This window comes from Panonychus citri, unplaced genomic scaffold (genome assembly GCF_014898815.1).
Source record: "Panonychus citri isolate SS breed McGregor unplaced genomic scaffold, ASM1489881v1 Contig00049, whole genome shotgun sequence".
Taxonomy (NCBI): Eukaryota; Metazoa; Arthropoda; class Arachnida; order Trombidiformes; family Tetranychidae; genus Panonychus; species Panonychus citri.
In genome coordinates this window covers 1,375,794-1,390,613 of record NW_026515454.1, presented here as the reverse complement: position 1 = coordinate 1,390,613, position 14,820 = coordinate 1,375,794, and the positions used below count along the sequence as shown (strand labels likewise).

At 29.2% G+C, this 14,820-nt stretch overlaps 3 protein-coding genes across 3 annotated transcripts; 1 reads left to right on the top strand and 2 right to left on the bottom strand.

The window, feature by feature from the left end:
* The first annotated feature begins 7 nt into the window (after positions 1 to 7).
* Positions 8 to 11,543, top strand: LOC128385582 (synaptotagmin-11-like). The gene is made up of 7 exons (XM_053344462.1): positions 8 to 482; positions 3,424 to 3,690; positions 4,495 to 4,679; positions 4,769 to 5,005; positions 9,126 to 9,365; positions 10,077 to 10,200; positions 10,281 to 11,543. The coding sequence occupies exons 1-7, from the start codon at positions 425 to 427 to the stop codon at positions 10,586 to 10,588; spliced, it is 1,419 nt and encodes a 472-aa protein (XP_053200437.1). The 5' UTR covers positions 8 to 424; the 3' UTR covers positions 10,589 to 11,543.
* Positions 11,544 to 11,665: 122 nt separating this feature from the next.
* Positions 11,666 to 12,932, bottom strand: LOC128385586 (uncharacterized). The gene is made up of 2 exons (XM_053344465.1): positions 11,925 to 12,932; positions 11,666 to 11,854 (listed from the first exon to the last, which is right to left on the bottom strand). The coding sequence occupies exons 1-2, from the start codon at positions 12,930 to 12,932 to the stop codon at positions 11,666 to 11,668; spliced, it is 1,197 nt and encodes a 398-aa protein (XP_053200440.1).
* A 36-nt stretch (positions 12,933 to 12,968) lies between these two features.
* On the bottom strand, positions 12,969 to 14,809 carry LOC128385583 (elongation factor Tu-like). The gene is made up of 3 exons (XM_053344463.1): positions 14,383 to 14,809; positions 13,653 to 14,306; positions 12,969 to 13,578 (listed from the first exon to the last, which is right to left on the bottom strand). Exons 1-3 carry the CDS (start codon positions 14,609 to 14,611, stop codon positions 13,196 to 13,198), a joined length of 1,266 nt encoding a protein of 421 aa, XP_053200438.1. The 5' UTR covers positions 14,612 to 14,809; the 3' UTR covers positions 12,969 to 13,195.
* Between the last annotated feature and the right edge of the window lie 11 nt (positions 14,810 to 14,820).

Below are 14,820 nucleotides of genomic sequence, written 5' to 3'. Positions count from 1 at the left end.
CTCTCTCTCTCTCTCTCTCTCTCTCCTTTCTATCATATTCTCCATCATCTTGTGAGTTCCATCGTCATTATCTGAACATTATTTACGATTGAGACTAAGAAAAAATAAAATATAAAGAGAGAAAATTTCAACATGATTATCCAATGAAAAGGATTAATTAACCTTCTCTCATCATTTTGTTTATGTGCATTTAGTGTTTACCTTCAATGTGTATATAACTTTTATATTGACATTTTCCTTTTGTCCATCGATAAAACTTTACCTCGAACCATATTGATCATAGATTTGAACTTGGATTGGATAATTTGCTTTATATTCTTGATAGAACCTTAATCGGATAATTAAGTTTCTTTCCAAGCTCACAATTAACAAACTAATCGGTTCAAAAATTAGGGAATTAAATGTGATCAATGGTAATTGAAAGATGAGATTAGATTCCTCCTCGTTGGAAACTTCAAAACAAACCAGAGCCATTGGAAATGGTGAGTCCAACTTACTATTATGATTACTGATTAATCACCCTGATTATTTCATGATCATTAACCATTATCACCACCATATCTTATTCCTAACCTTCAATATTTATCCTTCCATATTATTGTTATCACTATTGGTCTATCATCATGGTTTCATTGATTCCTCAATGACGTTGATTGAGAAAATATCATCAACATGATGATCCATTTGTTATTCAATTTTTACTATTGAAAGATGAATCTTGATGAATTGATCAACTTCTTGTGATTTAAATATACAAACAATTGACTGAGTAATATAATATATCCTCTTCCCTGTCATCCATCATAATAATAATACTTTCCATGGTTGAATATTGTGTATATGTTTCATCTTGAGCTTTTCATCAGAGCCCAATCATTGATCCACTTTATCCTCATCACTTATTTGATATTTTTTTCCTCCCACTCATAATTGTTTGTTCAATGTGTTTGTAAGACATTTCCACTTTCACTTGATCGTAATCATGATCCATGATAGTGGACAAGCTTTTCTTTTTTCTTGACCCATTCACATTTACAGGATGAAAGTTAAAAGTTAAACTTTTCCACCAACAATTCTGACAATTCCTCTGAGCAATAACCCATTGAGCATTCATGTGAATTATTCATTGTTTTTTTCTTCCTTCAATCTTGAGACGCACTTGATGTTGACATCATGGAGATAATATTGTAATAATAATGGAAATAAACACCGAAAATCATGATAATAACGGATAATGATTCCTTCTGGAGTTTAGATGATGTAAAACTTATCTGATAATATTATGGAACAGAAAATGAATAAAACACTTTCAGAATTACATGAACATTTCCCTTTGTACCATGAGCCATTGAAATGATTACAGTTATCATCAAATTATTCGTAGGTGGAAACAGGGAATCATATTGATTACATTAAATACTCTGATTAAATGTAAACCTCAGAGATAGACAAATATTATCATGAAGAAATTAGTTCATCATGAAAAAAAGGATAAAAATCACATAACAATAATATCTCAGTGAATGGACTTGATAACAAAGCTTATTGATTTATTTTTCATGTAATTATTGATATGAAACTAAATTAAGTAACCTTCTTGTTGATTTAACAGTTAATCACCTTTAATTTGATAATCACAATCATCTAATTATCTTAATATCCAAACGAAAAATTAATCCTCTCTCAATCTATTATGTAAGTTACTATCCATTGATTGATATTTACACAAAGAAAGGAATAGGAAATTAAGAAATTACTAATCCATCAAAGATTAATTTAGTTGAATCAATAATTAATTTTCTTGTCAATTAAATTACTCTTCTGTTAATATAGTATTAGATTAATTGTAAATAGAGTCCAATCAATGATTGAAACAATTTCCATTCAATAATTAACGTCTCAATGGAAACAAATACAAATTCATAGGTAAAAAATTCAAACAGTTACTTAATTAGTGATAATGATTAGTTTAATTTTCTATTCTTTAATTGTTGTTACCTTAATTACCGTTTCATTATTTTAAATTGTTGCGAGAGGAAAAAGTTCAATTTATTTACTATTATTATAACGATTTTGTTATTGATTAAGAATAAAAATTTAATCTAAAAATTGATCAATATTTTCAATCTTTTAGAACTTTTTTCCTCTTGATTTCTTCATCTAATATTAATATCTGATGAATTATTTACTTTTAATTAGTTTAATTGTGCTGAGAAATATTAACAACCGATAATATAAAAGTTAGAATATTATTTTTAACCATTAAAACTCAGATTCTTTGCTCAATGTGATGATATTTCTGGAGTTTATCAATTTCTTTCGTTGATTGTTGTTGTTAAATTTTGTTCTTAATTGTGATATTCAATTCATTTAATTCTCAATTCAGATCAATATTACTCTTTATACATTAACTTTATTACTTTGTACTTGAATCTACAACAATCTTCTCATCCTACTGATCGATATAAATTCTGGTTCTTTATTTATTTTCCAATCTCTTTGAGTGGCAAATTATAATAACGAAAACCAATCCTAATCATCCGATTAATTCATTCAATTGATTGATTTCTATTGTTTTTCCATCTCTTAATCTTTACCATTATTATCCTATTTTCTTCTGGTGTAATTATTTTCAAGTTATGACATTGAAATCATTCACTAAGTCACCCAAAAGTAATTCTCAGCGAATACAATTAACTTTTTCCAAATCAAATTGATTGACCATTCTTACGTTGATATTGTTACATTTTTCTCTGGTTGATTAATAATTTGTGTCTAATTTAGTAATTTGATTCCATTGGTTGTATAAGTAAATCTTTTATTGATTTGAGAATTACAACCAATTCCAATTCTCCAGGCGATTTTTGTGAAACTCAAAATCCTCGAAAAAAAGACGTAAAAATTTTCATTCTATTCTAACCTTTGCTTACCTTTTTACTCCTTCCAATTAACTGATTACATCTCAACAATCAATTGATCCTTTTCGATTCTAATACAACAACATATCATCACCTAATTGACTAGTTCGATGATGATAAAGTTCCTCATCTCGATCTCCATGTTCATCTCTAAATTCAATTGTCTCTCTATTCCCTCAGAAAATTCAATCATCACCTTTATCTTCACGATTCTTTCATGTTTTAACTTTTCCTCTCTCTTTTCACTCTTTCACTCTTTCACTCTCTCATTCATCATCATTATCATCTTCTTCTTTTCCCTTCATCTAACTCAAATTTCTCCTTCTCCCCATGTAACCAATTCCTCTAACGATCAGATAACTTTTTCCTTCCTTATTCCACTTTCACGATAATTATCTTCATCAGTTCCTTTTCCTTTTCTCTTATTCAATTCATCTTTTTCATCCTTATTTCCTTTATTTGATTCTTTGTTTTCTAAAAAAAAAAATTTCATCTCTTTCCACAGGAAGTGAAGGTCTTATCATCGGGATAAGCATCGGAGCCTCAGTTTTCATTGTCCTTTCAGCAGCTCTGGTCTGTTTACTTTACCGTCGAAGATTAAACAACAATACCGATCATCACACTACTTTACTACTTCGTAAATTATCAAATAGCGATCGACCTTTGAGTCTAAGACGATCGACAGCAGTTAAAAGTCCCGGTGGATCAGCAACTGGACCAACACTTAAGAAAAGTCCAAGTCCAACCGGAACTAAAAGTCCTCCAAGTAGAGGTTAGTCTTACCTCCTCCCCAGAACTTTCAGAAAATAATTCATTTCCAATTCACATCATCATCATGATATTACATCCCAACCAATCAACTCACAGACACAATTCAGTTGAAAACACTGTAATACAAAGTGTGTTAGTCTAACAATTTATTCAGAAACAACAAGAAAATTATATTCCCATAGTAATCATCCTGATTATCATGATTATTATCATGGTAACATTTAAATATTATTGTTACTCATTCTATGAGTATAATATGAAAAAATCTTTACCTTTTTTTATCAAGTTAAAGCATCTCAAGTGTATCATCATCTCAACTTTAATCTTTACCTTTATCATCCCACACACTCACCTGAATCAGTGATTCCAATCATCATGATCATGATAAAATGAGTAATCTGATGATTCAGAACGAGAAAAAAAAATCTCCATTGATAAATAACAATCAAGCTAAATTTAGATATTAGTTGAAAGCAATTTAAATTGATTCATGAAAATTACCACCAAGTAAAATTAACTTTAATCACCTTGATTGTCAGGTAGTTATTATTACCTGGTACCTGTTATATTTATAACAGGATAACTTTAATTGGTACAATATTTTTCATTATCAATTACTGATTGTAATGATTAATTAGCTTTCCAATATTTTCTGATTAAGTGTAAATAATTTATCAAGATTGATAACCTTTGATTTACCTTATTAATTATCAATTTAGTTTAACCTGTTCACTTATTAATATAACTTTAGTAATCGATTATCCTGATTCATAATGATTAATTAATGTTCATATTGATTATCCAGATCAAGAGGAACGACTTGGTGAAAGGAAATCATTAATTGATTATAAATTAACCAAAGATTCATCATCAGAGAGACTTAAAAAATTAACTAATTCAATTATTGAGAAACCAGTGGCCATTGAAAGTATTGGTGATTTAAATCAACAACAAAAATCTCATAATCAACATAATCAAAATGATCATCAGGTAAATCAACCAATCAAACTGTAAACATATAAAACAATTAACAATCAACAATCGTTATTAATATTTAATTGATTATCAATTGATAACAGAATCAAATTTTGGAAACAAATAAATCCAATCAAGATTATTCAACCGATAATCAAGTTAATCATTTAGATGAGATGAAACAATTGGGTAAATTACATTTCAAATTAAAATACAATTACGAGAAACAAGCTCTTTGTATTGTGATTGGTAAAGCAACCGGATTACCAATTAAGGAAAACAATTTAAATGATTACGATCCGTACGTTAAATTACAATTATTACCTGATAAACAGCACAAGGTAAGCAATTAACTTTAACCCGATGAATTTAATTAGTTTAAAAGTAAACATTGAAATGATCGTTGAGATGAATTAATAATATTAATTTAATCGTATTATTTGTTTACTTTCATTTGATTCAATTCTTTGAGCATCCTCATCACTTTTACCTTCGTTTACCGTTATGATTGCTCCTTGATGACAATTTTATTAAATTTTCTTTTTCTTTTTCATTTTATCATGTGAACTTTTTTTCTTCTCGAAAATTTAGTTTTTCTTTATTTTCTTTTATTCAATTTTCCTTTCAAATCTCAGGATTCCTTAGATTCCATTTATCATGAATTCAGGGGATTCTGCCCAATCTTAATTTCCGTTTGATTCAATAATGAGAATGTAAACAAAATTTTAGTTTCATTAGTTTAGTTTAGTTTTAGCAATCAAAACGATCTATACTTATTTTTGTGTCCCTGATCGGTACTTTTAAAGATAATCGAGCTCAAAGTTCACAAACTTCGAGCTATCGGAGTTTAAAGCAAAGCGATGCTCAATTGTCATATTTTAATATCGCAACCTCTATCGATGTCTCACAATAGATCAAATAGTTTTTTTAACCATCAAATGACCTTGAAATTATATCATAAAAGAACGACCAGAATAACCTTGATATCTAAGGTCAAATGTAAATTCTCATCATCCGTTTTGAAAGGTTAAATTGAGAGTTTTCTTGTCATTTTCTGTTTTTTTCCTACTAAACCCTATTCCAAATGGGGAAATAATTATGATTATATCATGTTAGTGTCTAAGAAAATGCTCTAATCATCAACACCGATTTGAATATCGTTGATCCTCAGAAAGCAAAAGGTGTTCCTAGTGAGTTAATCGCCGAGGATCATAAGCTTACGAGGTCCTTAAGTCCAGAATTAGTGGTTGAACGGAATCCCAACGAATACTATTGTAGGTATTGTGATCAACCATATTCTTGTCGATGCTCAGGTAAAAGACATGAGCAGGATACCTGTAAGTTTCCTGGTTCTTTGAAATAGTTCTGAAATGTGAGCCAAATAATAGTAATGATTAAATTCTAGTTAATCATTTCAATTTTTGTCTTCCATTTCTTCAAAATAAATATATACATGTATATAAATTCAATATTTTTACCATGAAAATTTGCAAATATTTTATAGTAATTATGTAATATGAAATGAGAAACTTTGAAAACTAAATGAGTTTTCAAAGTTTTGAAACTGTACCTGTATGAGAAACAATTATCTAATGATGATGGTGATGATAATGATTAGTATCATGGAGTAAAAAAGATTATTTTTTATCAAATGAAAGTTAAATTATCATTATTATGATTGTCATCAAATTACTTCAATTTTTGGCTCATCCTCTTGGTCTGAATTTCATTGATGCATTCAAATAGATTGAGTTTAAATCATGATAATGACAGTTACAGGGAAACCTGATAAGTTGATAGGGATAATCATCATGGTTAACTGATCATCATCATCATCATGTAATAGATTATAATAATTACATGATTACCATATTTTAATAATCAGTCCAGGTAATAGCCTTATAATTGTACCATTGATTGAGAATACACAAAATATATAAACAATTGCTTCATAATTTATCATCAGCATTTTGATTGTCATCGGAATAGTTGATGATCACAATGAATTCATGATCTATTCATGAAATAAATAAGATTCAGATTCTGTAGATAACTTTGACATTTTTCTTATCTTATTATTATTATATTTCTTTTGATGATTGTTGTTTATTTCATTTGTTTTTTTTCTGGTTTTTACTAAACTGAATGTGAATTCATAATAATAATCATGTTAATGATTTTATATGCTGATTACGGTCACAATTGGGAAAACTGAATCACACAATCAACAATAAATCCAATTGAAAGCAACTAGAAAAATAAACATCAACAATAACCTTGACTCTTTTACTATTATTACATTTTTTTACTACAATCAAGGTTAATATACATAAGAACTTGAGTCTTTATTCATATTAGAATAATTTCCTGATGAATATTCGTATAGTTATCATGATGAATTGTATTGTTCTAGTTTCTTACAGATTGTCCATAGAAAGTTTCAATCTCATGATAATTAAATGGGTGAAAAAGTTTTGCGAAAAATTTGTTATATCAACTAATTGATATTCCCATCTGAATACTTATGAATATTCAAATATTGATAGTTTCATGGATTCCAATCAATATTAATCTAGAACTGAATTAACTTTATCGACTGGTCAACAATCAAATGTCCAGTCTCATATGTATTGACTGTTAACTCTTGTATTTTCATTTTGTACTAGTTTATCAAATTAAGGTCAATTTGATTTCTCTCTCTCTTGTTATTTAATCAACAATTTATGTTTCTAACCACTGAGTTTACATTGAGTAACAATCTGTTAATTGTTTCACTGGATTAATTTCATCAGTAATCAAAACAATTCTCATTGTGTAAATTATTTTTCTAGGTCAGGTTAATATTGTTGGTGAAGATTAATGTTAAACTTATTTACCGAGTAAATTGTATTTAGTTTAATTGTAAATGCTTTTCATCATTTAATCTGATTTAATTTCCCATGTTGATGTTTCTTGTCTGATTGTTTTGTAAACAGTTAACTATGATAACTTTCAGGATTTTGATATAATAACAATTAACGGTTTCAATTAGACAATCGGTATAAACATCAAGAGTAAACAATAAAAAGGATTAATCAACAATCAATATAATATATTGATTAATTAGGTGAATTAATTATAGATTGTCCTCTATTATAAACTTTTCTTTCAGCTATTTATTTGATTGACATTTTGATTGACTACGAAAACGTGATTATGATTAAATTAACTCTTTGTTTTTATCGTCATCACAATCAATTGATTGATTTCCTATGAGGAAATAATTTACGTTTTAAATCAATTTCAACAGTTAATTCATATTATTAGCTTAATGTTTTTTAGTTAATTGTGATCACTAATACCTTAACTGTGTTCACACTTAATTTACATGCTGATGGTAACAATTAGTTGATTGTTATCATCATCTAATTGTAGGGTTTGGTCACGGAACGAAAGTTTCATCAATTAAATATCATCATCAGATTTTGGGTGATTGAGTTAATATGGTAACTCAATTCCACTCCACCTCCAACCACTTTCATTGATTACTAGGAATTGATATAATAGCAGAATCTGAATCATGGAGGATATTATATCACTCGGAAGATTATCTTTATCAGATGATTAACAGAACAACATTTTTACCTGTAGTTAGAGAGAAAAGAAAATTAATAAATTGTTGTTTACCTTTCTTCTTTTCATTATATTACCAGAATTCTAGATTAATGTGTCTAATATACTACAGAGAATCCAAAGCTTTTGATGAAGAAAATGTTTTCTAATTTTACCATGAGAGCATTTTCTTTATCATCAACACCCATGGAATCATGAATGATATCAATTACTATTTCTTTCCCTCTGAATTACCATGAAATCCAATGAATATCTCTCTCTCTCTTTGTATTATTATTTTCGTTATTATACCAGAATCAAACTCCTACGCTTATTTAGATTATAATATTACAGTTCTAGAAGGAAAAGTGTTGCAAGAATCATCATGAATTCATGTGTTGATTCAATGTCTTCTCCACTCTCATGGAATATTAAATAAAGAGCGAAAAAAATGTAAAATTTTTTATTCTTTTTCTCATCTTCCTACATGTTATCGAGAATTAATTATTCTAAATTCCCTTCCCTCGAAGCTTCAGGCTAGTGACCTGAGAAAATTGAACTTCAACATGATCACAGAAAAGTATTACATGAAAATTCAATTGAATTCTAGTGTCATATTATTATCATAGATTAATTTTTACACTTTTACATGTAACATGATGATGATGGAGATGATTATGATTAAATTAGTTTTGGTAATTAGAGACACATAGAAACATCAAAGTGAACATCATGATGAGCTGAATATTAACATGAAATTAGAAGATCGCTTCAAGATGTAACAATATTTTCCATCATCAATATTAATAGAATTTTATTATTATTCTATTTTTATGTTTCTCTCTCTCTCTTTTCATTTTTACCCTCAAGGTGAAAACTCGAGTTCTCCGGAAAACCGATAATCCAATTTACGATGAAGAGTTTATCTTCTATGAGATAACACCGGATATGCTGGAGAGAATTTGTTTACACTTCCTGGTTCTGTCCTTTGACCGTTATTCTCGAGATGATGTGATCGGTGAAGTGTTTTATCAATTGGGTCATTTACACTTCGACACCTTAGAGAAACAAGTGTCACTTGTTGAAGACATTTGTCCAAGATCAATGAAGGTAAACGTTTCTATTAATAAGAATAATAAGTTTTCTTTTTTATCGAACTTTATTTTTTTTATTATTATTCGATATTTAGAACGAAAAAAAAAATCATTCCATCGATTCAATTACTCAGTTTTCTTAATCATTCATTTATCTCTCATTTCCACCTCCCTGTTATCGTAACCAAGTCATGCAATCAGATGATGACCATGAGATGATCATCATGGTCACTCCCAGTTGTTTATATTATCATTATTATTATTATTTATTCTCATGACAATCAACTTATATTATTGAACATTTTCTTATGTCCAATGTCGTGTTTGTTTTAGGTTAACTCGTTGAACTGTTCTTTTACCCTTAGTAACCAATACACGATTCTTTGGACATCATCATTCAGTAGATTGAATCGACAAGAGGAATGTCAATATATTTAATATTTCCATAGACATGAAGATAAATATCTCTCTCTCTCTCTCTCGTTCTAATTATAATTATCATCGTTTCCCAAATGAAATTACAATCAATTGTAATACAATTTATTAGTTTGTTATACAATTGATATTTAGACTGTTCAGTTCAATTGAATTCCCTGAGCTGATAGTCTAGATAGTCAATTGTTGAAATTGAATAATATGTAATATATATTAATAGGTGGAAACCTTGGATGATTTTATTGATTGGGATGATTAACTTAATTGTTGTTCTTAATTGTATTTTCTTTAGATTCGATCTCAGGGGAGAGGTGAAGTTCTTGTCTCTCTATGTTACCAACCAGCGGCCAATAGGTTAACGGTCGTGGTTCTTAAGGCTCGAAATTTACCAAAGATTGATGTCAATCGATTGTGTGGTTAGTTAATTGTTGTAATTGTTTTCTTTTTCTTTTCATGGAATTAATTTTCTCTCTATTTCTTTCAATTGTTATAATAGATCCATTTGTTAAGATTTATCTTCTCTACAATGGTCAACGAATCGCCAAGAAAAAGACTCATGTGAAAAAGCACACAACTGACCCGGTTTTCAATGAATCGTTTGTATTTGATGTTCCATCGTCGGACAGTTTGGACAGTTTAAGTCTCGAATTCATGGTTCTTGATTACGATCGAGAGACTAAGAATGAGATTATTGGTAAACTTGAGATTGGATCTAAATCAGGACCAACGGCGGTTAGACATTGGCAAGAGGTTTCGGCCTCACCGAGAAGACAAATAGCCGAGTGGCACAATTTACGAGAATAGAGAATTAAATGAAAACAAAATCGATTGATTTATACAATCAAATTTGTGATTGGAAATCCAATTTAGTAATACAACAACAATTTAACCCAATTCAACACCCATAGGATAAGCAAAACACCTAAATCAAACCAAATTAGCAATTAATACAATAACAACATCCTGATCAATTGATGTGAAAACTTTTTCCAACCTCATGATTGTATTAATCAACCATCAACACTTTTAACCATTGATTAGGAATAGAGAAATCAATCTAATTGTTATAAATCAATTTAAGTAACATAAAATGTTTATATTAGTTGATTAATTAGTTGATAATATTTTCAAATTTCAACAACAACAACAACAACAACAAGTGATTAATGATTAGTAATCAATGAATGCATGATGAGGTTAACTAATTACTACAATGAGAAACTGTTTCGCTTTGATAAGCCCAACAATTAACTCTAATGGTAGTGATACAATTATGTCAAAGAAAAAGTTAATTTCCTCCCGAAAATTGAACAATTAAGCAAAAAAAAACATACATTTTCATCATCTCCATCATAATCATCATCTTCATTTAACTTTTCATCAAACTCACAATTAACACCAAACAATTAATATAAATGTATAATGTGCATGTACAATTTAATTTATATTGTGCCGATGATAATTTTAATTATTCATAGATTTATGAATTAATTTTCTTGTATCTTTCATCTACCTGTTTCTTTGTCATTAATTGTCATGAAAACAATTAAATCGTTTCCCATTCATCTTATTTTTCTTGTCGATCACAATTAGTGATCAATTGTATTATCAATTTCCTTGATTATTTCAAACGAAACAATTTAAACCAAATCGCCTCAATCTCTTTTACAGAAATCATATGATGTATTCCTATTCATGGTAAATCCTCTAATGATAATAAACGAAGTCAACTTAATTATAGTAAATTTGGAAAACAAAATTAATTGTTAATTTATTTATCTGTCAATCAAAACAACAAAGAAACAAAAACAAATCGATTTATCGAAAATCAATCGCCTGTTTTTGGTTCGATTTGATTGTGTCCATTCAATTGAATTAAAGTCAATCATCATCACCGAAATCATTGTCGTTATCGGGCACAAATTGGCCTCGATTAATTGAACTTATCGCTATGAAATAAGTGATAATCGCCGTGATCATGGTTGGTACAATCGCTGGAGTGATTAACTTTTTGTTGAAGATCTTAATTCCATGGGAATGATTTCTGATCCTTTCGAGGAAAAGATTAGCCTAATAAGGAGGAAAACCAATGGAACAATTAGTTAATTAGCTGATAATTAACAAAGATAATGGAGCTCACCTCAATCATGGCCGAATTGTTTGGTGAAACAATAGTTAATCGATAAATTGTCTTCCAAAATGAGCTGGTGAAACTTGGTATTCGAGCGATACTATCGGTGATTATAAACAAACGAATTAGATTAACACAAGCTTCGGTTATATGGAATGTCTTGAAAGTGGCCTCCGTGAAGGCGATATCATAGACAATGGTGACGAACTTTGGTACACAGGAAAGGTAAAAGGTTCCAATGAAAAGCCGATGAGATGAATCGGTTATTTCAACCAATTGGCCTAATTGTTGGTAAACATTTCGATAGAACAAAATTGTTTTCGTTCCAAGTCCGTGTTGACCATTTTCCAGGTCAATTCTTCGTCCCCTAGTTACCTTTGACTTATAAACAAGAGAATCCAATACATTTGATAAACAGATCAAACTCGAATGAAGGAAAATTCCGGTAACCATGAGATGGAAAACAATTAAACATGAATAACCATAACCCAGAATGCTGATCACTTTCATGATATAAGTTAAATGATCAACTTTTTTATAACCAATTAGTGGATCATGGAAGAGAAAAGCATAACAGAGAATCAAATTAGCTAAACTAATTATGATAAATTTAGTTCTACACGAAGATAATTTTGTTTCTATTATCGTTCGACAGCGGATTGAGAAAGGTAACAATTTCCAAAGTGAATCAAATTGATTGCAAAATGTGAACGGATTAAAGGTAATCCAGTCGTGGAAGATGAAAATTTGATCAATCGTCGTGAATGTATTGAAAAGCGCTCGATTGTTGTGTTCATTGAAAAATGAATTTTCTGTGGCAATTGTTTCCTTGTAGAGGACAATCAGGTTAACCAGCAATTTATAAATTTGCGAGATTAGACCAGCTAATCCAATCAATTGGAATAACTTTAAACGGATCATTGAGATTTCCAGAAATTTGAAAAATTGATTACAATCAATATAATATTCATATAGAGTTGCTTGTTGATTGTTTGATGACAATTTAATTGAGATCATTGTCACTTTTATGTGACAATTTTAATCAATAGAATATTTTAAGTTAACTAATTTTCTAAATTTACTCAACAATTTAAATATATTTCAAACTTGGGCTGAGAAATTAACAGTCTACATACAAGATAATCAAATTAATCAATGAAATTTTGTTTCTCTGACATGAATGATGATGAATTTTGGATGAGAGTTGGGTGTTAACTTCATCTATGATTGTTGTTGATTATCGATTGATATTAAGCTAATTGATTCCTAATTGTTATCAATTATACTTTGATAAAAAGCTTCAATTTGTCATCAGCTTTTAGATTGGTCAATATTGAATCAACTTGTCCAAGAGCAATTAATTTTTTATCCTGTCCTAGTGCAATTGGTTGATGATTGGATAAAATTAATGAATGGCTTAATTTTAAATTACATTTGTACAAGTAAGTTGATTGTTGTGAATTAATTGTCACCTCATCGTGACAATTATGATTAATATTAGTGATGAAACATCGAGACGAAATTTGATCTGAGTAAACCAACTTAATTGATTTTAGATTTTCAATTTTCTCCTTAAAATCATCAGGACTAATTGGAAATGGTTTAATTAGACAATCAATGTTATCATTGGCTTGATAAATTCCTGGTTCCGTAACTACCATACCTTTGGCGGATAAAATGAAGTAAATTAGTTAATTTGGAACAACAATTAAAAAGAAAATGACTAATTAACTTTACCTTTGGTTATCCATTTACATCGATCTCCTCTAATCATTAATTCACATAAATGTCCAGACTCAATTTTCTCGAAACCCATTGGTGAACTTACGATCTTTGAAATGTTCACATCAAATTCACGACCTTTACCGATAATGGTCACATTTTGACCTACCTCGAGTTTACCTTTCTCCAGGTAGCCCAAAATGTAGGCATCGTTTCGGGAAAATACTTTGGCCTGGACAATTTTCATAAATAACGGACATTGAACATTTCTTTGGGGTATTGGATATTGATCGATATGATTGATCAATTGTTGAATAGATTTTCCTGAAACAATTAGATTATCTCTGTAACCATATTCATTGAGAAGACTTTGAATTTGCCGTTTTTTGGCCTCATCGTTATCGATTATCGGGTCACTGGTCACTGGCGTTTTATCATTGAGAAATAAAATTATCTCCTTGAGATTGAAATGCTTTGCCAAAGTTAATTCATAGTTAATTGTTTCAATTAAATTGGTATGATCATTGGACACAACCAGAATACCAATGTGAGCAAGATTTAATCCTTGGATTTTAACGTTAATCAGGTCATCTCGTCCAGGAGAATCAATTAAAGTCACTTTGGTATTACCAGTGTTTATGGGAGCGAATGAGAGGTTAATTGTTGATCCTAGGAAAAGATTGAAAATTTAATGTCATTAAATTGTTGTGACAATAATTGGGATTACAATCAATCAAATTGTTACCTAATTTTTTTTCATCCTCATTTGAATCAAGTAAATTGATTGGTACAGGACGAGTTGAGTTTACCTTTGACAATAATTTAGTAATTGTTGAACAAAGGACAGTTTTCCCTGATTGATGATGGCCAAAGAGACAAACATTTAACGATCGATTATTGTACAAACCAATTGATTCACTTGTTGAATAATAGGAAAATTGATTAATTACTCTGGGTGACAATTTAAATCTCATTAGGTAAGATAATAGAGAGAGAGATGATTATTGTTAGGATCGAGTGAGTTTTAGATTGAACATAAAGATGAACATCAAGTGACAGAAAAACTATAAAGAATTTGATATAAATTGATTAGTAAAATTTCAATTTAATTGTAGAAAATCAAATTAAACTCCAAATGAAAGTAACAACAATCAAAGAAAAACAGAAAATTGAATCACATGTT

Bases quoted from the DNA above. Each gene is read 5' to 3' on its own strand.
- LOC128385582 (XM_053344462.1), top strand. From the start codon at position 425: ATGAGATTAGATTCCTCCTCGTTGGAAACTTCAAAACAAACCAGAGCC. The intron at 5,006-9,125 runs GTAAGCAATTAA...TTTACCCTCAAG, and splicing joins TACCTGATAAACAGCACAAG to GTGAAAACTCGAGTTCTCCG. The intron at 10,201-10,280 runs GTTAGTTAATTG...TTGTTATAATAG, and splicing joins TGATGTCAATCGATTGTGTG to ATCCATTTGTTAAGATTTAT.
- LOC128385586 (XM_053344465.1), bottom strand. From the start codon at position 12,932: ATGATCTCAATTAAATTGTCATCAAACAATCAACAAGCAACTCTATAT. The intron at 11,855-11,924 runs GTGAGCTCCATT...CCTCCTTATTAG, and splicing joins ACAATTCGGCCATGATTGAG to GCTAATCTTTTCCTCGAAAG.
- LOC128385583 (XM_053344463.1), bottom strand. From the start codon at position 14,611: ATGAGATTTAAATTGTCACCCAGAGTAATTAATCAATTTTCCTATTAT. The intron at 14,307-14,382 runs GTAACAATTTGA...ATCTTTTCCTAG, and splicing joins TGAGGATGAAAAAAAATTAG to GATCAACAATTAACCTCTCA. The intron at 13,579-13,652 runs GTAAAGTTAATT...TATCCGCCAAAG, and splicing joins ATGTAAATGGATAACCAAAG to GTATGGTAGTTACGGAACCA.